This window comes from Mobula birostris, chromosome 13 (assembly GCF_030028105.1).
Source record: "Mobula birostris isolate sMobBir1 chromosome 13, sMobBir1.hap1, whole genome shotgun sequence".
NCBI lineage: Eukaryota > Metazoa > Chordata > Chondrichthyes > Myliobatiformes > Myliobatidae > Mobula > Mobula birostris.
The window spans coordinates 13,236,707-13,261,765 of record NC_092382.1 but is presented as its reverse complement, the minus strand read 5'-3'; the positions used below and the strand labels follow the sequence as shown (position 1 = coordinate 13,261,765).

General features: G+C 45.4%; 1 protein-coding gene across 4 annotated transcripts in view; it reads right to left on the bottom strand.

Moving 5' to 3' along the window:
- The window catches only part of LOC140208387 (NACHT, LRR and PYD domains-containing protein 3-like), a 31,220-nt gene extending 6,415 nt beyond the window's left edge, over positions 1–24,805 (bottom strand). Inside the window, exons 1-7 of one of the 4 annotated variants that reach the window (XM_072277046.1) lie at positions 24,712–24,805; positions 19,887–20,051; positions 12,069–12,160; positions 10,105–10,271; positions 4,653–4,824; positions 4,489–4,554; positions 1,532–3,269 (exon numbers count right to left, since the gene is read on the bottom strand). In XM_072277046.1, coding sequence (XP_072133147.1) covers positions 1,532–3,269; positions 4,489–4,554; positions 4,653–4,824; positions 10,105–10,271; positions 12,069–12,078 — 2,153 coding nt within the window. In that variant the 5' untranslated portion in view covers positions 12,079–12,160; positions 19,887–20,051; positions 24,712–24,805. The other 3 variants (XM_072277049.1, XM_072277047.1, XM_072277048.1) reach the window with 3 other exon arrangements.
- Positions 24,806–25,059: the final 254 nt, after the last annotated feature.

Genomic DNA, 25,059 nt, shown 5'->3' with positions numbered 1-25,059 from the left:
TGTTTTCTCAAATTGTCTCTCCTATACCTCTCCAGCGCTATGGTAAAGAAGATAAGAATTGTCATCACTACCTCCAAAATACTCTCCCACCGAGAGATCCGACACCTGAGCAGGTCCATTTCCCAATACCAGATCAAGTACAGCCTCTCCTCTAGTTGGTTCATCTACATTTTGCGTCAGGAAGCCTTCCTGAGCACACATAACAAACTCCAGCCCATCCAAACCACTTGCTCTATTGGAATGCCAGTCAATATTAGGATTGTTAAAATCACACATCATAACAACTCTATTATAATTGCACCATTCCAGAATCTGCCTCCATACCTGCTCCTTGATGTCTCTGTTACTGTTGGGGCCTATATAAGAGTAAAGTTATTGTCCCCTTTCTGATTCTGACATCCACCCACAATGACTGAGCAGATACTCCTTCCATGGATTCCGACTTTCCTGCACCTGTGACACTATCTCTTATTAGCAATGCCATGCCCCCACCTCTTCTGCCTCTCTCCCTGTCCCTTTTGAAACACCTAAAGCCCGGCACACTCAACAGCCATTCCTGCTCCTGAGACATCCATTCTCTGTAATGGCCACAACGTCACAGTTCCATGCATTGATCCACGTTCTCAGTCCATCCGCCTTGTTTATGATATCCCTTGTATTAAAAACGACACATCTCAAACCATCAGGCTGAATGCATCTTTGCTTTATGATCTGCCTATCCTTCCTCAGAAACTTCGTACAGGCTGTCTCTGCTTGTGTGCAAACCGCCTCATCCTCCCCCTCTTCACTTCGCATCACACCGCCGAGAACATCTAGTTTCAAACCTCCGTAATAACATTAGCAAACCTTCCCGTCAGGATATTAGACCGCTCACACTCAGGTGCAATGCGCCCTTTTAGTACTGATCACACCTGCCCCAAAAGAGGTCCCAAAGTTCCAGAAATCTGAATCCCGGCCCCCTGCTACAATCCTTCAACCACACATTTATCCTCTACCTCATTCTATTCCAATCCTCACTGTTGCGTGGCACAGGCAGCAATCCCGAGATTACTAACCTTGAGGACCAGCTTCCTAACTCCCTGTGTTCTGCTTTCAGGACCTCTTCCATTTTTCTACTTATGTCTTTGGTACCAATGCGTACCACGACCGATTTCAGGATACAGTATTTTGAACACGTTCAGAACATCACAAACCCTAGCACCTGGGAGGCAAACTGTGTTTCTTTTAGGCGTCCACAGGATCTCCTATTTGTTTTTCAAGTATCGAATCTCCTATTAATGCTGCCATTCTCTTCCAGACCTGCCACTGTTGCTTCCCCCAGGTTGTCGTTCCTCACACCAGTAGTCAAAATGGAGTACTTATTGTTAAGGGGGATGGCCACAGAGGTGATCTCCATTGCCTAAGGCTCTCCTTTCGTTCTTGTCACAATCTGGACAGTCTGGTTTTCTCCAGTGTTTTCCCAAATCCTTTACTATTGAAACAACACAAAGGAACAACTTTACAGTTCAAAGTGATACATAAATTAAGTTACCCCAACTCCTGGCACTTGTGTAGCCCGGGTCCCAGACGCTGGATTTCTTCACACTGAATGTGGCAGTACTGCAAGTCGAGGTGTTTTATTGTATCACAGTGTCCGATGACATGAGACAGGACCGCGCAGTCAATCGGGGTCAGTGTCATTCCACTGAATGAAAGTGTTTCCACAGATCCCAGTGTGGCCTGAGCCAGTCCACGATTCTGAGACTCAAACAGGTAGTGCAATGTATTCAGGAAGCTCCTTTTGCCAGCTTTATTCCATGTGTATCGAACCTGGCGTTTAAATTCCTCCTTCACCCAGTCAATCACCCGGCAGGTTGTCTGATGAGGAAATGGACCCAGAAACTCTTCCAGGCCCCGAGTTGTCATTGGGGAGGAGAGACCAGCAACAAAACGGAGAAATACCTCAAATCGTCCATCTGTAGTGCTGTGGGCTTCAGTGAGGAATTTCAAGATATCCCTGGGACATATAGTCAGGAATTGTGCGACTGCAGCTACAAATTCTTGGACGGTGAGGTGTGGGAATGTGTACACCACGCTCCGGGCAGAATCCTCTCTCTCCAAAAGCTCCATCAGGAACCCGGACAGGAACTGGGAAGGCTGCAGATTGTAGTTGATCAAATCTCCATCTGTAAACACAATCTTCTTATCGGACACTCCTCTGAAGGCCATCTGACCGACCCTGAGTAACACATCACGGGGGTTCTCAATCTCACGGCCGTGGTTTTTCAGGATGTTGTAAATACAGTAGGAGTACAGTTGGGTGATGGTCTTGGGAACTCGCTGCGGGTCCCTGACTCTTTGTGTGAAGAAGGGGCCCAGTGCCAGAGCGAGGATCCAGCAGTAGGAGGGGTTGTAGCTCATGGTGTACAGGATCTCGTTCTCCTTCACGTGTTTGAAAACAGCTTCTGCCACTGTCTGATCTTCAAAATGCCTGATGAAATATTCCTTCCGTTCCTCACCAACAAATCCCAGGATTTCAGCCCAAACACCGATCTCCGCCTTTTCCAATAAATGTAACGCAGTGGGACGTGTGGTCACCAGCACTGAACACCCTGGGAGCAGCTTGTGCTGGATTAAACTGTACACAATGTCAGACACCTTGCACCGGAATTCAGGATCTGTGCATGTGTACTGAGGTCCTGTGTCTCTCCGACTGTCAGCAAAATCGATTCTGTGCTCGAATTCATCCAAGCCATCGAATATAAATAGCAATCCCTCTGGGTTCTTCCAGACCTCTCTCAGGATATTCCCAAAGTAAGGATACTGATCCAGAATCAGTTCTTTCAGGTTTATTCTCCAGTTAATGGAGTTTAAATCTCGGAATTTGAAACTGAAGACAAACTGGAATTGTTGGTATATTTTCCCCGTGGCCCAGTCATAAACAATCTTTTGTACCATTGTTGTTTTCCCGATCCCCGCGACTCCGGCCACTGCTGCCGAACTCCCAGATTTAGAATTACTCCGGGAAAAGCTGCTCTGGAACAACTGATCAGTCAGGATTTTTTCCAGCTCTCTGCGGAGATGTTCCTCTCTCCACTCCTCGTGGTCTCTGCCTCTTGCCAGCAGCTCATGTTCCACCAGTCTCCGATCTCGAACAGTAGAAATGACTGTGAGCTCAGCGTATCGATCAACCAGCTGGAAAACCTTCACCTTCTCCCTCATCAGGATTGTGTTCACTCTCAGTGTTTCAGTTTGTGTCCGCAGAGTCTCCTTGTGTTTCTGTTGAACATCTTAGGACATTAAAAAAAACAGTTTGTAAGTGTCTATTGTAATGTTCCTGAGCTTTCCAAAACATTTACTCTCGATAAAACTTTGCTGAAGTTCAGGCAAAATTCTGATATACAGTGCTGAAAATGAATCCTTGAGCAAAATAATTTCCCCGCCCATTGGTTTGACATCTTTCCTCAAGGTTACATTTGCACTACCCCCCCCCCCCCGCCCGCCGATGAGGTCAACGCGCACAATCCTGGATAGTTCACTGTTGTGGTTGTACTTTGAGTGTGATACACAATCCCTTCACTGGTTATCTTCTGCAAAAGAGGGGATATTGTACTGACCTTATTAACCAAGTCCACAATCACTCTACTCCTTCACTCCTGCATAACACATAACCTTCAATATTTCTTTCATCCATGTTTTTCAGAGTCTCTTAAATGACCCTAATGTATCAGCCTTAGCCACCACCCCAGCAGTGCTTTCCGGACACCACTCCTCATGTAAAAAAATAAAGAAAACTACTTTTGACATCTCCTATTAATGCCCCTAATATACAGTAAATGCCAGGTTCCCGCTGGACCGATATTAAACAGTGGAAAGTGGGAGTGTTGGTGCATAGTTCGCTGAAAGCAGCATCTCAGGGAGTTGCGATGGTGAAGAAGGCCAACATCAGTCAGCACATTGAATACACATTGCAGTTATAAGATGTTGTTCGGGACTCACGTTTTCAGATTTGGTCACCTTGTAATAGAAAAGAAAATTTATTCCTTATCCAGTCTGAGCCAGGAGTGGTATTAAAGCCTTGATAACCTCTCCACAGCCACCTCTTCTCTGAGGACCCGATGCATGGAGGCTGTTCTGGGTCACCGCACTGTTGGAGATTCCCAGGAGATCTGCGTTTTGCCATTGGATGCAGTGATGTTAGACTTCCTAACCTGGGATTCATGGTTCCATATGGATCCCTCTGCCTTCAGTTAGTTTAGGAACTGGCAACTCTCAGGGCTTCTCGTCGGCGCTGCCGAACGCAGAATTCGCAAACTTGCATCGTCCCCTGCGGCCGGCCAATGGACTTACCTTGGACGGTTCTGCTCGAAAGCTGCAAACGTCGCTCGGTGCTTGAGGGCGATGGTCCTCCAGACCCAACAACAGAAACCTGATTCCGACAAAAGCTAAGCAGGCGTACATATTCACAGAGAGAAATAAAGACTTTGAGGTTTCTATCCCATCGCTTACCTTTCAGATGTGCGGGCACTTCAGATAAACCCCGCTCAGTGTCCATGTAGGCGAACTGGGCATCACCTGTTCAAACAGATTAACCTGTATGAAGTCTGTTCTGTGTAATACTGTAAATTTATCAGCATTTACATCTGTAACACACAGTGTATTGTTCACCATACCACGTTCCCATATTTCATTCAATATTCTGCTCAGCTTCGGTAAATGGTGGTGTAGTTTCACAAAGGATTCCCACATCACCCTCCGGGCCCCGGAGCCCTTCTCCATCACCAGATCCAGGAGGAGTTTGGAAGCGCCTGCTCGGTTTCCCTTCTCCGCCAGCTCAGTCACGCTCTGTAATGAACAATGGGGAATATATTGAGGAGCGGAGGGATGGGTACAAATCTACGCCGAACATGGACTGACCCAGCACATTCTACTCGCCAGAGAAATCTAACAGCCATTGAAGTGTTCATAGCAAGGAAAGTATCTAAAAAGAAGCGAGTGAGGTCAGTCGGGACTTCCTGCGCCACAGATTGCGGGGAATCCTCCACTTGGCAAGGTTTAGGCAGAGCAGACATAGTGTGAGTGAGTCAGAAATAGAGAGGGGAGTTGAGGGTTTGTGTCAGAGAGGGTTCAGTGAGGAGAGGCGGAGGCTTTAGGTAGATTTTAGATAGTATTTTCCCTTCCGTTTCATGGTTAGAACAGTGAGAATACCAGGCAGGATAGTGGAATGCTCTTCATACGGGGTGTGGCAAAGCAGGGAGACCGCCAGTGTCCCCGATAACTACACCTTCAGGAAATTGCATCCAGCTGCAGCTTCTTACAGACTGTGATCAGGAATTGGAGCTGGAGCTGGTTGAACCCAGGATCATTCAAGAGGATGAGAGGTTGACTGACAGGCTATACAGGGATGGAGCTATACCTAAGGCGCAGGACACAGGTAACTGAGAGGCAGCCACTGCAGGAAACTCCTCTGTAACAGGTATACAGGTTTCTGTTTCGGGGTATGACCTAGCAGAGGAAAGCCACGGTCACTAAGCCTCTGATACCGAGTTTGGTTTTGTGACTCAGAACGAGTGAGAAGCGTGAGCTGAACTAACAGGGGGAATTCCGCGGTTAGGAAAACAGACTGGAGGTTCTGTTGACGAGAACAATATTTCTGGATGGTGTGTCAGGGATATCTCGGTTCGAGTCTGAAACTTTCTTAAGGGCAGTGTGAGCAGCCAGAGGTCATGGTCCACGTTGGTACCAATGACAAGAGTAGTAAGTGTGATGAGGTCCTGCAAAGTGAGTTCATGGAGTTAGATGCTAAACTGAAGTGCAGGAACTCCAGGGTTGTGTTCTTAAGATTGCTACCCGTGCCCCATGCTGGGGAGGACTGAAATAGGACGATAATATAGTTTAACGTCTGGCTGATGAGATGGTGCATGACCGAGGGCTTCAGATGTTTGGATGTTTGGGCTCTCTTCCAAGGAAGTTGTGGCCTGGACAGCCGTGATCGTTTTACACCCGAACTGGAGGCAGACTGATACCCCTGTGGGAAGGGTTGTTAGCGCTGCATGGAGAGAGGGGAGGTGTCAAACTTGAGTTGCAGGGGGTGAGGAACCAGCATGGATGGTGGAGTGGTTGTGTGGGAAAGATGTTGTTAAGCCAACATACAAAGTCAGGAAACTAAAGGATGAGAATTGTTTTTCCCAAAATACGTATTATTTCAATGCAAGGAGTACTGTATGAAAGACAGATCGGCCTAGCATGTGGATCAGCACATTGAATTACAGCATTGTAACCATTGTTGTGATTTGGTTGGAGGAGGCGCAGGATTAACAGCTCAGCATTCCAGTGTTCCGTTGCATTAGACACGATTCGATAGAGTGGGAGGGATTACAGAGGGACGGGTGGCATAACTAGTCAGAGAAAATGTCACTGCATTGCTCAGACAGGACAAACTGGATAGCTGGTCCAATGAGACTACATAGGTGAAACTACGGATTAAGAAAGGGATGACCATGTTAGTTGGATTATATTATAGAGCACCCAATAATCAATGGGATTTAGAAGAACAAACGTGCAGGGAGTTCACAGAAACAAGAAACATAAGATTCTGATGGTAGACAATTGACTTTCCATTTATTGACTGACTCACTGGGTTAAAGGGCTGGATGGGATAGTGTAGGTCAAATGTGTCCAGGGAAGTTTCTGTAATCGATATATTCAGGTCACAACTGGAGAGAGTGCATTCTGGAATCCCTATTAGGGAACAAAACAGGGCAAGCAACAGAGGAGTGTGCAGGAGAACACTTTGGATCTGGTGATCATAATAACATCAGTTTAACAATCATTATGGAAAAGGATGGGTCTGGTCTTTGGGTTAAGACTTTAAATTGGAGAAAAGCCAATTTTAATGGTACCAGAAAGGATCTGATGAAAGTGGATTGGGACTGGTTGATTTCTGGTACAGATGTGCTTGGTAAGTGTAGGGCCTCCAAAACCTATATTTTGAGAGTACCGAGTTCAAATACATAAATGACCACAAATGAAGAGTTTGAATGTTCCCGACAGAATAAAAGACAAGGGTACCTTCGTTTAGGGAATGTTGTTTTCTTCTTTTTTTTTTAAAAAAAGAGATATCAAGGCCCTGAGCATATCACAAGTATAGGCTCAAAGGATCAAATGAGGCATTTGATGAGTACAGGAAATGCAAGAGTTACTACAGGAGGAAATCAAGAGGGCGAAAGTACAGCCTGAGTTTGCTACAGCAGACAAGGGAAAAGAGAACCCCAAATCCTTCATCAAATGTATTTAGAACAAAAATATTCCAACGGTCTAAATTGGTCCTCTTGAAGCTCAGAGTGGGCATTTGTGCTTGAAGCTCAGAGTGGGCATTTGTGCTTGAAGCTCAGAGTGGGCATTTGTGCTTGAAGCTCAGAGAGGGCATTTGTGCTTGAAGCTGAAGTAGATGGGGGAGACTTAAAATGGATTTTTTACAGTTATATTTACTCAGGAGACATACAGCATCTTTAGAGTGAGGCGGAACTGCAGTGAGATCATGGACTCTATACAGAGGAGGAGGTGGTTGCTGTCTTGAGGCAGATTAGGGAGGGTAAATCCCCAGGGTTTTCCTTCATAATTTGTCTGAGGCGAGTGCAGAGCTTGCAGGTGTTCCAGTAAAGATATTTAAAATGTTAGATGCAGAAGTATTGGAGGGTAGATAATGTTGTTCTGCTGTTTGAAAAGGCTGTAGAAATAAGCTGGGGAATTATAGGGTCGTGAGCCTGACAACAGTGGTGGTAAAGTTATTGGTGGGTATTCTAAGGGACTGGGTATGAGTATTTGGATGGACAAGGATTCATCAGGTATAGTCATCACTGATTTGTACCTGGTATATCTTGTCTTACCAATCTTATGGTTTCTCGAGGATGTTACCAGGGGAGCAGTGAAGGCAAGTGAGGGATGTTGTCTACATGGACTTCAGCAGGGCCTTTGACAAGGTCCCTCATGGGAGCCTGGTTAATAAGGTTAAGTCGCTTGGCATTCATGACATGGTAGTAAGTTAGTTTAGATATTGGATTCGTGAGAGAATCTAAAAGAGGCAGTAGAGATTCTCTGACTGGAGGTCTATGACTAGTGGTGTGCTTCATGGATCTGGATGATAATGTGGTAAACTGAGTCAGTAAATCTGTGGATAACATCTAGGTAGTAACGGCGAGGAAGTTTATCAGAGTTTGCAGCGGGACCTGAAACAGCTGGAAGAAGGTGGAGTGGAGATCGGCAGATAGAATTTAATGAAGACAAGTGTGAGGTGTTGCACTATTTGAGGACAAACTAGGATAGCATTAAGACATTGAGTGGTTTGGCAATGAGCGGTGCGGTAAAACCAAGATATCAGGGAATACAGATCCAAAATTGCTTAAAAGTGTTGTCAAAGGTAGATGTCCTGATAAAACGTTTAGGATATGGGCCTTCTTAAATCAAAATATCGAATACAGAAGTTGGGATATTATGTTGAAATTCATGTTGCAGAGGCTAATTGGGAGCAATGTAACCATATAACCAGATGACAATTACAGCACGGAAACAGGCCTTCTCAGCCCTTCTAGTCCGTGACGAACGCTTAACCTCACCTAGTCCCACCGACCCGCACGCAGCCCACCTACCTCTCGGAAGGATATCAATAAGATTGAACGAGTGCAGAAAAAATTACAAGGTGTTGTCAGGACTTGAGGGCCTGAGGTAGAGGGAAAGTTTGAATAGGTTAGGACTGCCATAGGGTGTAGGAGGACGAGGAGAGATGTGATAGAGGTATAAAAGTTTATAAAAGGTATAGATAGAGTAGATGCAAATAGGCATCTGTTACTGAGGTTGGGTGAGACTGGAATTAGAGGCCATAGATTAAGGATGAAAGATGAAAGGAAATTTGAGGGAGAACTTCTTCACTCAGAGGCTGGTGAGAGTATGGAACGAGCGGCCATCGGAAGTGGTACATGTGCATTCGATTTGATCATTTAAAAACAATTTACTTTAAGTACATGAATGAAAGTGGCATGGATGTCTCTTGTCGGTGTGCAGATCAATGCAACTAGGCATATAATAGGTCAGTGTGGACCTGATGGGCCGAAGAGCCTGTTGCTGTACTGTAGAGTTCGATGACTATGGCTAAGTCAAACTATGACAGAGTCACTGTTGATTTTCCCAGGGGGAATCTCTGGTGACCGCAGCAGGTTCACAATTAACTGCCCGGCTCCATGATGAGTCCAGTGTCAGCCTACAGCTGGGAACTAGCAGTGAGGAGCAGACAGTAATTACAGGACTTTTGTGCGTGTCAGAGAGACCAAAGTCAAATGGTAGTAATACAGAGAGGGAAGGTTGGATTGAAATTGTCAGCTGTCGCATGTGGAATGTTAGCGTTGGGGATAATATGTGGCTCTTCACTAAAATTCAGTCTGGTGAGCAATAGGTGAATGTGTCCCAGTAACAGGAGGACCATTGGAAAGACATTTCTTGGTAATTCTGTGTTATCTGCAGATGCTTGGACGATTTTCAGTGATATTATTTTGCAGTTCCTAGTGCTAACAGGAACTGTGGTAATTACAAACTCAACATGGAACAGTGACAAGGAACAGAAGGTAACTGAACCATGAGGATTGTTGGAATATTTGATCAAATGAAAGAGGGTCAGTAGTTGAAAAGAGAGACGATATTCAGTCCTGCCTGTTCAATTGATGATGGAGTTGAAGGTAGACTCGAGAAATGAGCTGAGAAATAAGTTAATATATATTTGATTTGTGGGAAACCCGGGAGTAATCAAGAGAGTCTGCTGAATGGCCATTAAGGTCGAGCATTGGGAACATGATGTGATGTCAGTGGTTCTCTGTCCACTTGCAATGTCCATCAAGTGTCACGTCACCAAATTCACCTGTCAATCATTGTCTGTATCCTAACCTGTCTAAAAATGAATGTGTTCAGTAATATTAACAGAGGCCTGGGTTGGTTTCTGCAAACAAAAACTCTGTTCTTGATGCTCACCACAAGCATTGCAGGACTTTCATAGCCCAGAGGTAACATTACACTGGTTCTGTCAGTCTGTGATAGATTCAGTAGAATCTAAACTCAGTCTATGTTCCTACCACTTACGTGATACTCTGGCCCGGTGAAGTGATCCTCGCCCATTAACATGAAGCTGACTCCCTCCACACCCTCCTCAATCGCCTGCTCCAGTCGCTCCATGTAGAATCTCGTCAACAGGAACAGTTGGTGATCCTCACAATTTGACAGGAAGGCGGAGATTGCGGAGTTCAGATCTGTAGTCAGTCACAGAGCATAAAATAGTAGAGTGTACCATGTGTATGCGGACACGATGCCAATTTAAACCAATCCCATCTTCAGGAACATGGTCAATATCCCTCCGTTCCCGGCCTACTCATGAGTTCAAACCCTCTCAGATGCTGCTGAGTATCTGTTTCCAGTCCCTCCCTCGGCAGCTCATTCCAGACACCGATTACTCTCTGTGGAAAACATGCATCCTAAATCCCCTTTAAACTTTACCCTCTAACCTTGAACCTATTCACTCCAGTGCTTGATATTTGCACCAAGTCATGGACTATCGAACTTTGCTTTGCCCCTCATAAATTTATGAATTCTCTGAGATAGCGGTCTCAGACTCCGACGCTCCAGAGAAAGGAATCCAAGCTTGATCGACCTCTCCCAGAAGCCAATATTCTGTAATCAGGGTGAAACTCACCTGCACCCTCGCCAGAGCCTCTACATCATTCTCATGATATGGCTACCAGATTTGTGCACAATACTGAGATTGTCTCTTAACCACAGTTCATCCAGTTACAGCACAACTTTAAAAATTACGTACTCACACATCAACTCATCGTTAGCACGCTGCCAATTGTGTTCCCACTTTCAGGGAGCTATGCCCATCCATCACAAGACCCATCCACTCATCAGCCTTCCTAACGGTCCCAGCATTCACTGTGCACATCGCTAGCAAACTTGATCTCCCAAGGTGCAACTCCTCACATTTGCCCGAATTAACTGTACTCGGTGACTTTCTGTTCATATTTCTCATTGGATGCTGAACATTTTGACAACAGTCCCAAATTTACACAACTCCGCCGAGTTGGTTAATCGACGAACCAATCCACCTACGTGATTCTTTCTATTTAATCATTTTGAGTAATACATAGTTTATTATTAAGTTATTTACATCACACATGACACATAGCGAGCCAGTAGCCTTGCGGAGATTACTGGTCACAGACCTTCACCCAGAAGAATGCTCCTCCATTCCTGCTCTATTTGATGTGGCCAAGACAACACTGAAATCAATGTACAAAGTCTCCGCTGAAGATTCCTCAAACCGAAACGTCGATTGTTCCTTTCCCTCGATAGGTGCTGCCTGACCTGTGAGCTCCTCCACCATTTTGTGTGTTGCCTTCCCTACTTACCCTCTTGTTTTACTTTAATCCTATTCACCAAGGACATTCAATGCCTCCGTAGCCCACTCAGATTCCCTGTTTAAAATTTCTCTGTCACTGTCTCCCGCACCCAGCCCGTTCTCCCACAATATAACGCTCCTTAACTCGGCCGCAGAAAACACACCGAGAACTCCCCTCAGCTCCATTGAGCAACAACCCGGAAATCCGGGGGGAATTCACCACTGGCCTTCCAAACAGAAAACAGCATCTGTTTCTCACTGTCTGTTGAAGGCATTTCCCACATCAGGATGTACCAAATACTGACAGAAATTCTGTCTGTTCCCTGGACAGATACATTGCCCGCTGCTGTATTCCTGTCTGAGTTTCACCCATACCCGCCTTATTCAGGAGCTCCTTCCCCTTTCACTCAGGTGAAGATCTGCACGGTGAGCAGAGTGATTCGACCATTCCCGTTGTAGGTCCCTGCGCTGGACCTGGTGAATTGTTCAAGTGCTCAAGGTCGCTTTACCGGTAGGGTCAATGACCCCGTTTAATGGCACGTTTTGCTGTGCCCCTTTAGCGCCCAAGTTTATTCCTCTGAACTATTGATGATTTGACTACACGTGTACAATGATGACAGAGTTTTAATGACAGAGAGCCCAGTGAACATACCTGTGTCCATTCTGACTCTGAATGACGTTGGTTGATTGTCGGCTGCTTGTCCGCCGTCTGGGTGGAAGAAAGCACCACCTGCTGGCGATGATCTGAATTACACAAATAAAAGAGTGAGTCAGTTAAGCCTGGTTTATACTCTGCGTCAACGCGTCGCCGTAAGCTCTGCGTCACCGCAAACCCTACGCAAATTTGATAAGGACCCCCACGCGACAGCTTGCATTGCTGCGACGCGCACCTCTCACAAAATTCAATCGCGCGTCGCGGCAACGCAGAACGCAACAACTGTGATCGGTCCGCTTCATTGTATCGCATGTCATCCTACGCTGCAATAGCTTCCCATTGGGCGACTGAAGGGCAGGGAAGGAACTCTGGTTGTAATGCTTTCCATAAAGCTTTACAGACCTCCGAAATTGGACAGGTTGCTCTCTGGGAAGGATGTGATCGGTCGGTGGGAAGCCTTCAAAGAAGAAATTTTGAGAGTGCAGAGTTTGTATGTTCCTGTCAGGATTAAAGGCAAATTGAATAGGAATAAGGGACCTTGGTTCTCAAGGGATATTACAACTCTGATAAAGAAGAAGAGGGAGTTGTATGAAATGTATAGGAAGCAGGGAGTAAATAAGGTGCTTGAGGAGTATAAGAAGTGCAAGAAAATACTTAAGAAGGAAACCAGGAGGGCTAAAAGAAGGCATGAGGTTGCCTTGGCAGTCAAAGTGAAGGATAATCCAAAGAGCTTTTACAGGGTATATTAAGAGCAAAAGGATTGTAAGGTATAAAATTGGTCTTCTTGAAGATCAGAGTGGTCGGCTATGTGCGGAACCAAAGGAAATGGGAAAGATCTTAAATAGTTTTTTCTGCATCTGTATTTACTAAGGAAACTGGCATGAAGTCTATGGAATTAAGGGAAACAAGTAGTGAGATCATGGAAACTGTACAGATCGAAAAGGAGGAGCTCCTTGCTGTCTTGAGGAAAATTAAAGTGGATAAATCTCTGGGACCTGACAGGGTGTTCCCTCGGACCTTGAAGGAGACTAGTGTTGAAATTGCAGGGGCCCTGGCAGAAATATTTAAAATGTCAGTGTCTACAGTTGAGATGCCGGAGGATTGGAGAGTGGCTCAGGTTGTTCCGTTGTTTGAAAAAGGATCGAAAAGTAATCCGGGAAATTATAGACCGGTAAATTTAACGTTGGTAGTAGATAAGTTATTGGAGGGAGTACTAAGAGACAGAATCTACAAGCTTTTGGATAGACAGGGGCTTATTAGGGAGAGTCAACATGGCTTTGTGCATGTTAGGTCATGTTCGACCAATCTATTGGAGTTTTTCGAGGAGGTTACCAGGAAAGTGGGTGAAGGGAAGACAGTGGATCTTGTCTACATGGACTTCAGTAAGGCCTTTGACAAGGTCTCGCATGGGAGGTTAGTTAGGAAAATTCAGTTGCTGGGTATACATGGAGAGTTGGTAAATTGGATTAGACATTGGCTCGATGGAAGAAGACAGAGAGTGGTGGTAGAGAATTGCTTCTCTGAGTGGAGGCCTGTGACTAGTGGTGTGCCACAGGGATCAGTGCTGGGTCCATTGTTATTTGTCATCTATATCAATGATCTTGGATGATAATGTGGTAAATTGGATCAGCAAGTTTGCTGATGATACAAAGATTGGAGTTGTAGTAGACAGAGAGAAAGGTTTTCAGAGCCTGCAGAGGGACTTGGACCAGCTGAAAAAATGGGCTGAAAAATGGCAGATGGAGTTTAATACAGACAAGTGTGAGGTATTGCACGTTGGAAGGACAAACCAACGTAGAACATATAGGGTTAATGGTAAGGCACTGAGGAGTGCAGTGGAACAGAGGGATCTGGGAATACAGATACAAAATTCCCTAAACGTGACATCACAGGTTGATAGGGTCATAAAGAGAGCTTTTGGTACATTGGCCTTTATTAATCATTATTAATCAAAGTACTGAGTATAAGAGCTGGAATGTTATGATGAGGTTGTATAAGGCATTGGTGAGGCCGAATCTGAAGTATTGTGTTCCATTTTGGTCACCTAATTACAGGAAGGATAGTAATAAGGTTGAAAGAGTGCAGAGAAGGTTTACAAGGATGTTGCCGTGACTTGAGAAACTCAGTTACAGAGAAAGGTTGAATAGGTTAGGACTTTATTCCCTGGAGCGTAGAAGAATGAGGGGAGATTTGATAGAGGTACATAAAATTATGATGGGTATAGATAGAGTGAATGCAAGCAGGCTTTTTCCACTGAGGCAAGGGGAGAAAGAAACCAGAGGACATGGGTTAAGGGTGGGGGGTGATAGTTTAAAGGGAACATTAGAGGGGGCTTCTTCACACAGAGAGTGGTGGGAGTATGGAATGAGCTGCCAGACGAGGTGGTAAATGTGGGTTCTTTTTTTAACATTTAAGAATAAATTGGACAGATACATGGATGGGAGGTTTATGGAGGGATATGGTCCATGTGCGGGTCAGTGGGACTAGGCAGAAAATGGTTTGGCACAGCCAAGAAGGGCCAAAAGGCCTGTTTCTGTGCTGTAGTTTCTATGGTGCTATGGTTCTAAATTATGGAGGACACATTTCGCACGAAAAAAGACGCTCGCGTCTTGTTTACCCTGACACTACCATGACCATGAAGCCTTGCGTGGGCGGGTGAGTGCGCATGCGTGGCGTGCGGGAATTGCCGAGCTGCACAGATACACCAACGCACAAGTATAAATGCTCAAAATGCGCGTAGACCACTTGCGTAGGTTACGCCGTCCAGTTAATGCAGAAGTATAAACCACGCTTTACTCTGCCCTTCAAATTTAAAACACTTCTGTAAGATTGCTGCTCAGTCTCCTACTTTCCAGGGAGTAAAAACAGAGTGGTCATCCTCTCCCCAGAACTGAGGCCTTCTGGCCCTGACAACAGACTCGCAAATCGTCTCTGCACTCTTTCCACTTTACCCAAGCCTTTTGAAACATATAGCGGCAAGAACTATACTTTGTACCACAAACACAGTCTCACCAACGACTGATACAACGGTCCCATAGTGGTTAACACACGTCTTTACAGTTTGAATGACCCAGTTGCAATTCCCACCGCTGCCTGTAAGAGTTTGCAGGTTCTCACTGTGATCACATGGGTTTCCTCCAGATGATCTCGGGGGACCTAATGGGCAGCGCGGCTCACTGTATCTCAATAAAAAAATAAATAAAATAATGTCCCAAATCCAGCACTCAGTACCCTGACTGTTGAAGGACGACGTGGTAAACACATCTTCACCACCCCATGTTGCCGTATTGAGCGAACAGTGCACCCATACTCCACAATGCCCCCGTTCTGCGACAATCTCAGACCAATATTCAATGCAATATTCAAAATGAAACTGCAGAGCACCAGGAAAACCAAGGTAAAGTAAGGTTTGATGTTGATAGCATCCCTCAAGAATATGCAGTGAAGCTGGTAGAGAGAAGCCAGAAGAGCATTGCAAACAAAAAGAAGACCAGGAAAGCTAAATGGATTTCTGCGAAAGCTGAGCAGCGAAGAGAAGTGAAGGACATTGGAACAAATACCTCCAAATGAACACAACGTTCAAGAAGACAAAGGAGAGATAAGAAAACTTACTTAACAGACTGATGCAAAGAAGATGAAGAAACCAAAGAATTGGAAAAACAAGAGATCTATTCAAGAAGATTAGAGAAATCAAAGGAACATTTCATGCAAAAATAAGTATAGTAAAAGGCAAAGAAGGGGAGGCCCTTACAGATCCAGAAAATGTCAAAAAGAAATGGCAGGAATACACAGAAGAATTGTACAGAAAATATCCCAACAGCCAAGACACCAGCAATGACTCCCTCGACGATCCAGAGCCAGACATTCTGGAAAGTGAAGTCAAATGGGTGATAGAAAACATTGCCAATATAAAGGCAACAAACATCACAGTTGCTGGTGAACGCAGCAGGCCAGGCAGCATCTCTAGGAAGAGGTACAGTCGATGGTTCGGGCCGAGACCCTTCGTCAGGACCAGCATCTTTGATGTCTGTTGCTTGAATTTCCAGCGTCTGCAGAATTCCTCGTGTTTGCGCCAATAAAAAGGCTGCAGGATGTGACAGGAGTCCAGTTGAATTGTTTAAAACTTTAAAAGATGTTGCTGTAAAAGTGTTGTACGCAATTTGCCAGCAGATCTGATAATCCTAACAATGGCCTTTAGACTGGAAAATAAAAGTTTATATCCCAATTCCCAAGAAGGTCAATGTAAAGGATTGTTCAAATTACCGAACAATTTCACACGGTGGCAAGGTGACACTAAAGATCACGCAAGCAAGACTACAGCAACGTATGGAACGAGAACAACCAGATGTACAAGTTGGTTTTCGAAAAGGCAGAGGGACCAGAGACAAAATTGCTAACATATGCTGGATAATAGAGAAATCAGCAGAATTCCAGAAAAGTATTTATCTATGTTTTAATGATGAATCTAAAACCTTCAACAGTGTGGACCATAATAAACTATGGCAAATCCTTAAAGAAATGAGGATACCCGGGCATCTGATCTGCCTTATGAGAAACTTGTACGGAGATCAAGAAGCAACAGAACTGACCACGGAACAACAAACTGGTTCAAGATTGGGAAAGGAGTATGACAAGGCTGCATTCTGTCACCCTACTTATTTAATCTATATGCTGAACACATCATGAGGAATGTTGGTCTAGAGGACTCAAAATGTTGGAATCAAAATTACCAGACAAAAGATAAACAACTTCAGATATGCAGGTGATACTGTTCTAATGGCTGAAAGTGAGGAGGATCTGAGGAAGCTTCGAATGAAAGTGAAAGAAGAAAGCTGGCTCCTTGCTCAATATTAAGAAAACCAGGCAGTCCTATTAACTCCGTCGTATTAAGTGGAAAGGAAGTGGAAGCAGTGATGGATTTTGTCTTCCTCAGTTCAACAGTTTCTACATGGTAAATGCAGCTAGAAAATTAAACGGTGCTTACTCCTGGGGAGGGCAGCGATGGGAATTTAGAAAAAATACTGAAACGCAGACACATAACATTGTCTCCGAAGTCCGTAGAGTCAAGTCTATGGTATTTCTAGTTGTGATGTGTGGCTGTGAGAGCTGGACTGAACACAAAAGAATCGACGCTTTCAACTTGGATGCTGGAGAAAAGTGTGAAGAGTTCGTTGGACAGCCAGAAGATCCAACAAGTCAATACTTGAAGAAACACTGCCAGACTGCTCACTAGGAGGCTTGAGAAGATGAAATATTTTGGCCACATCATGAGAAGACAGGATTCCTTGGAGAAGACTCACATGTTAGGCAAAACAAGAAGGAGAGGATGACAGACACTACGATGGATAGATAATATTACTCAGACAATGGCTATGCCCTCGAGGGATCTTACCGAGGCAGTTTCCAACAAGAAGACTCGGTGTGCAGTAACGCTGTTGTATTTGGCTGTAGTCATGGGTTTTCATGTATGTTTTGAATGACGATTAAAGGAACATAAGTTGGACAATGATTGTATCGTAAGCAAAATACAGAATAAATACAAATGTTTTCAGTCAATAACAGACTTGTAAATGTTGCATTTTGTCCCTCAGATAAATTGCTGATGCAGACAGGGAGAAACCATACTCCAAACATCTGTCCCCACAGCGCCCACTGGGACAGTCGTGTTGTGAGTGTTACTGGGACAGGCTGCTGGCCCAAGGTGGGTCTGTTTACTCCGCTGTTTAAACCCAGCCAGCTCAAACAAAAGGCAGCCACTGAGTCCCTGCAGCCCGTTGTGTCATAGAGAAAGATCGTGACTTGCTCTCAATATCCCCCCCCCCCCCACCCCCTGCACACTGCACTTGCTGGTCAACACTTTACCGGTGTCCGCTACAAATGTATTGAAGCCTTCGTCCTCGCCACTTCAGAGGAGATAAACCCCCTGTTCTCCCTCTTCAATCCGTCGCCCTTGCAGCTCCTCTAACTCCATGGCGAGGAAGAGCGGCATTGAAGCAACAAGCTTGTTGGATCTTTCCCAAGAGTCAGTTTAGGAAACAAGTGGCGGGGTCTAGAGAGGGAACTCCTTAATGACAAACCCCATATTCCCATTGGTTGGTATGCTAAATTGGCATTTGCTGTCACCAATGAGAGACAAGTAAATCTCACGTCACTTCACGGGAGATACCGGGCACGCGCAGCGTCAGCACGGGAGCGCGAGGGTGACGGCGCTCCGCCAGAGGGCGCGCGTGGGCAGTGGGAGGGGTGGTGAGCTGGAGCGCGCGGTAGATGGGGAGACTGTCGAGTCAGTAACAGAGACCGCGGGAGCCTGGCCCTCGGTCCCGTACCGTGCTGGCCAGCTCACCGAATGAGTCATGGTCGATCCGCAACCCGCTGCGGTACAACACTAACTCATAAATATCCATGTATATACCTAATCAATGTAGTGTTTCTATTCAGTTCCACAATATAATTAATATGCAGAAGTTATATTGGCTTACACTAATTAAACTGTCAGAACTTTTCTAATCAACGCACCAAATGCATAAGTGGACCACTCGGCTTTCCGAAGCTGCTGCTGATCTGATTCAAACTTCCGTTACACATTCCCCCATGTTCATCTGGAAAACACTTCAACACCACTCTTTATAAAGAAACTGGGCTCTGAAATGGAATCAAAGGCTTTACTTTCACTGGTCTGTGAGCAGAAAGAGTTCCTGACTCCCGTGATTAATACTGGTAAAAAAAAAACAGGAGAGTGAGAAGGGGAGTCGGGGGAGGGGGAGGGGAAACTGATGCTGCTTTTCATTACATGATGCCCTATCCACAGCTAATCCTTCCGCAGTCTCTCTGAACATTGCATCTTCCTTAATATCAACGGCTTCATCATCTGACTCAACAGGCTGCTTCCCATCCCTCAACGACTGAGTTTAAACCGACTCCGGCAGCTGTAGCAGTCCTGGCTGCGTGGACATTCGTTCATCTCAAGTCAGATGTAACCTGTGCCTTTGCTACAGGGTCAGATGGGAACATTGCAAAACCTACTTCTGCTTGAGCACGGATTCTGACAATTTTTTGGTAAAAAAAAATAGTTTATGACGCCAGGGTATGTAAGTATTATTTATTGGTTGGCTGTTGCTAGTTAGGACTGAATGAAATGTGGTGCTGGGACATTTGGCTTCAAGAGGGTTTGCTCTTAGCAGAGGCTTGCACGACGATATACTTGAGGGCAAGTATATCATTGCAGCTTGCAATAGACGGGGGAATTAATGACATGTTGCTGCAGTTCATGGTACGACACCCCGAGCTACCTGCCAGCCTAGTCATCATATGGGAGCTGAAACATGGGAGGATGAACCCTGGGCGCCCTCTCAAGACTATGGTCAACACGGTCCTAGAAGACAGCGGCACGGCTAATGTAGGTGAACTGAACACACTGATGAGGCAGACGGAGCAGTGGGGAGTCCGTCATCGTGCCTGACGCCGGCCCCCTAGGCCTGAGTAGATGTAGTAGTAGTCATGGTAATTCCACATTTCTGTTATCACTACAGCAGGAAACAACTGCGGCGTCTAATAGAGGGAAGAAATTCTAAACGCATTTCACAGACAAAGCAAGGAAAAATCGGAAGTGACAAGTTTGAAATGAGCAAACAATATGAGGGAATGTGCGTGGCTTCACAGAGCTGATGCCGACAGCATATTAGCAGATCTGGAATGATTGCAACTGACATAACTGGCACATCTAGGTTTATTTAGTCTCATTCCAGCTATTTCCTATTTTCCTTGGTACAGAAGTGCAATGTCTAAAGGACCAATGTTAGAGTAAATGAGACTCACCAAACTTTCTCCTGGCTGAATTAATGGAAACTTCGAGTCAGAAGGGTTCTCTCCAGTTGATGCTCTCAGTCCTCGGGCTGGTTCCATTCTTGCTGTTCCCTCATCTTCAGTTGTGGTTCGCTTCCAGTCGTGGGCTTTTCTTCCAATAAACCTCTCACCGCAGGTCTAAATTTAACCAGACAGATAATGAAATATGTTACTAACACAAACAAGAACAAAGCATTAACCTGAAATTTAAATCTTAATACAGATATGATCTGAGTGAAGAAATCTGGAACTGTCCCTCACACTTTACATAACCTGTCTTGGATACAAAAGAACAGACAGAAAATTCTGGAGGAACCCATCAGGCCAGGCAACATGTGCACGTTGACTCTACTCTCTTCCATTAATGCTGCCTGGTCTGCTGAGTTCTTCCAGCATTTTGTGTGTGTTGCTTGAATTTCCAGCATCTGAAGATCTTCTCTTGTTTGTGATGGGATACAAAGAAGTCATCGTTCAGTCATGTTATAAGATACAAGTTATAATACATAGGAGTAGAATTAGGTGATTCGGTCATTCCAGTCTGCTCCATAATCAATCACGGAGGATGTTTTTTTTTCCAACCCCATATTCTTGCTTCCCTGCTATAACACTCGACCTATTTAGCAATCCAGAACATGAATATACCGAACGATAGCCTCCACCACCCTCTGTGGCATCAAATTCTACAGATGAACCAACCTTTGGCTGAAGTAATTGCTCTCGTCTCAGTTTTAAAGTGAAGTCTGTTTATTCTGAGGCAGCACTCTCAGATCCCAGACTCTCCGTCTAATCAAGACACCCTCTCCATTCCCAGTGCATCCAGACTTGCTGTTATTCAGTTGGTGTAAATAATCACCCCCGCCCTAACTTCCACCCCCCACCACCACCAAACCCCAACCACCATCCCTCTGAACTCCACTGAACACAGGCCCAGGTCCATCAAATGCTCCACATGCATAATGCTTATTCCTCAGATTATTCTTGTGAACCTTGTTATCAACAGCTGTACTGAATACATTTCCGGGGAAAACAGGACAATTGGTACCAGGATAATGTACTGGGAAAAGCTGTGCCTTCTTTACTCTTCTGTCAACTCTCACAAAATGTTCCAGGATGAATGTAACACAGATAAACTGGAATCACTAGAAATGCTCAGCAGGTAAGGAACAGCTGTGGGGAGAGGAAAAAAGTTAGCAATTCGGTTTCTTAACCTTTCATCAGAATGGATTCAAACATCATCCAGCTTTTAGTGGAAAATCTTGGGTTGTTCTCCATGGAGTGGTAGGAACTGAGGGAAGATCGGATGGAGGTTTATAAGATTATGAAAGACATAGATAGAGTAGACGGGGAGTATTGTTTCACTGGTTAGAAATGTCTAATACCAGAGGACATGCAATGAAGGTGTGAGGGAGTAGTTGCAAAGGAAATGTTAGGGTAAGTTTTTCTACTCAGAGAGGTGTGGATGCCTGGAATGCATTGTCTGTTATGGTGGTGGAAGCCAACACATTGGAAGCTATTAAGAGATGTTTAGGTAGGCACATGGGTGTGAGGAAGATTGAGAGGATATGGACATTGTGTACGTAGGCGTCATTATTTTTTTTTGGGGGGGGTTGATTTACTTTTTATCTGGTTTGGCACACCATTGTGGCCGATGTGCCTGTTCCTGTGATGTACTGTTCCATGTTCTGTTCTATCTTCAGCATCTTGAGTTTCCCTTTGACTCCCACTGGCAGATAGACAGGTGACAGTGAGGGGGAATTTCCAAAAGTGAATTGAATTCTGAAACCCCGGTCTATTTCTACTGGGGCAAACACAAAATAGCGTACTAATCACAGCCTCTCCCTGCGAGGGATGGAATGGGAACTCATTCTCTGCTTTGCTTCAGAACTTCAGAACCTCAGAACCAAACATCTGAGCACAGAACAGAAATACTCGCTCAACATCTCATAAACCCGGACAACCTGATCCCCTGATTCATTTTATCTGGGTGAAAACGTGTGGTATTCCAGGATCCAACCTCAGAGGGTCACAGCCCACACCCAGAGCCTCACACATCTTTTCCACATATCACATTGGGTGTTTCCACATCTCACACTGACAGACTCACGCTACCAATATCCAGCCCCTGGAGACGTCTGCTTCACTGTGGAAGGAGGAACATCCAGCCACATCTGTAAAAGCACCAACGTAGACCGAAGCCCAAACACTGCCAGTTCCATATTCCTGGAGACCCCATCCCAAGATTGTATCTCAAGCACCAACTCTCCCAGGGCTCTTTGCTGCCGGTAATATGCGGCAGTGTCTCAGCTAATCCCAGTTCAATCTTCTTGCTGCGTGGGATCTCGCCCAGTACAGCTGGCTGCCATGTTTCCTGCAGTGTAGCAGGAACAAAATGTAAAATTATAAAGTAGAAAATGCTGGGAACTCAGTTCATCAGACTACATCTCTGAAAGGACAAATGGTGGAAGACCCAGTTTCAGAACTGAGACTGTTCGAGATGCTGCCTATCTGCTGAGCGTTTCCAGTATTTTCTCCTCCTTACTTTGAATTTCCTGCAACTGTAGTATTCTCTCCCTCCTCGTTTTAATGCACAGATAGTAACTGATTGTAAAATATCAACAACACCCTAAACTGTAAATGCCACCCCACCCCAACCCATTTGTTAGTTCCTCAGTTCATCCTGACCCTGGTGTAATACATCCCATACAGTCAATGCTCACAGCATCCTTTCCTCCCACTGTCACTCTGTTACATTTGCTCCTGAGGCCACTGTCTCTACGCTGAGAGGCGGTGACCACAGAGCGATAAAAAGTACAACACTTGCTGCAGCTCTGACGGGCCGTTACCCTGGAAACGGAGGAAGTGGCTCACCGAAAATAACCGAAAAAGGAAATAACAAACTCAACATCAGATGCTCTGAGCTCTATTATTACAAAGATTAACACTGCAGCCATTTTGTAACGGGGAAACTAAAATTGAAATGGCTGTTTTTACGCTGCCACCTGCTGTGTTCAATTAAACCTCTGGTAGCTCCAGCTATCAAAAAAACAATCCTGGAAAAGATGCAAAACAAAACTTCACAATGAAGACAAAGTTTAGAAGAGAGTTTGCTGAAATATATCATTGCAGCAATGGGATACAGACTGGACAGAGATTGAACAAGGTGGTTGATATATATCATCGCGGCATTGGGACGCAGGCTGGACAGAGATTGAACAGTGGGTTGATATATATCATTCAGTTGGTGGGATTCAGACTGGACAGAGGTTGAACCAGATGGGCAGGGAATAAGCAGATGGAACCCGGTGGGAGAAGGAATCAAGTGCACTCTCCGATGGTCGTCCAGTAATACACAGACACTGAAATAATAGTACACACTACTAGATAACAGATTCCAATATAACAAAGCCAGAACAAACAATAGCCCTGGAGGAACGTTGTTTCGTTTTTACTGTGTACTGCCCCAGCAGCTTATGGTCGAAATGACAATAAACATGACTTGACTTGACTTGAATAAGAAGTTCGGTATATGTCGTTTTCCACTCTACAAGCTTCATCGGTGCTCCGGAGAAAGTAGCCCATCCCGCTACCGCACAGCTTAATACAACTACTGTCTACTGCTATTTCTTTAACCGAATGAAGTAGCGGAGAACCGTGGACACAGCTGAGCACATCATAGAAACCAACCTCCCCTCCATGGACTCAGTCTACACTTCCCACTGCCTCAGTAAATCAGCCAACATAATGAAAGATCCCCGGAACCGTAAACATTCTCACTTCTCACCCTCCCTCGGGTCGAAGATTAAAGGGAACAGAAACATACCACCAGTTTCAAGGACAGTTTGTATTCTGCTGTTATAAGCGAACTGAATGTTCTCCAGCGTGGTGAGTGGACTCCTGACCTCACAGTCTAAATCGATGTAACCTTGAACCACATACCTATCAGCACTGCACTTTCTCTGTAACCAGAATGAGTTGTTACACTGTAGTATTGTTTTACCTCAATGTACTGCTGTAATGTATTGATCTATGTCGATGATAACGAAGACACGATTTTCACTCTACCTCAGTACATGTAAAAAAAATAAAGACTCCCCAATTTAACCGTGCTCCTTTGGAAATTCTGCAGGCAGCGTACACACTTCTGAGAAGCCCAGATAGATGAAAAAGACTTAATTCTCGCATTAATAGGCTCATATATCGGGAAACACTGTCAGCATTTCGGCAAGTCGTAGTCATGGAAAGAAGATGGAAATAAACTTCCCAGTCCCCCGAGAGGACGTGAGAGATCCGGATCTCACTGTCCTGTCTGAACGGGGGAAAATGAAACTATTCATACACGTGGAGCATTGTCCCGAGGGTGTTATTACTCTGTTTAACCCTTGTGTCTGCAAGAACACAACAGGCCGAACGGCTGCTTCTACTGTGCTGGAAATATGCAAAATAACTATCGATCCAGGTGAAGTTTGGATCCGATACGGGGCCGGGTCATGGAGGTAAAGTTCCCCAACTACAACCGGACCGATGGGTTTAGTCCCGGCATCACCACCTCATCCCGCACCTGGGACCAGTGCAACAGGGGCTGAGCGGCGGCTCAACTCAGGCGGCTCGGTGTGAAGGTTCCAAAACCCGGACCGACCCGGGCAGGATATGTCCATGAAGCGGGAGGAGCCCTGCAGTTCCGAGAAGTTAACGGGACTCTCTGAACAACATCAGGTCGTCCCCCTTGGGATCTGCCTCAGTACTCACCGATGGTAAATTGCCCCTGTCGTTCAACCGAGTGACCGGCCTCAGTACTCACCGGTGGGAACTTGATTTATTTGCCCCGCAGACAGCAATCCGTCCACCGACTCCCCGCCGACGATCCGTTTCAACAGAGAAAGGAAAGAAAACCAGCGTCCATCCGGGGACTGTGAGGGCGGGACGGGGCGGGGCCTCGGAAGCGAAAACCCCGCAGATGCTGCAGATCTGCGCTTGAAATGGGAGCGAGAAACTAGATCACGTGACGAGTGGAGTGTCTCCCACTTGAACCGGTGACTCTGCTCCTCGCCCCACACCCACTGCCCGACCCACCTGCCACATTTTACACATTATTTCTTATTTACACCAGCTACATTTTCAATTTTTCCCTTAGTACCTTCGCTGTCCC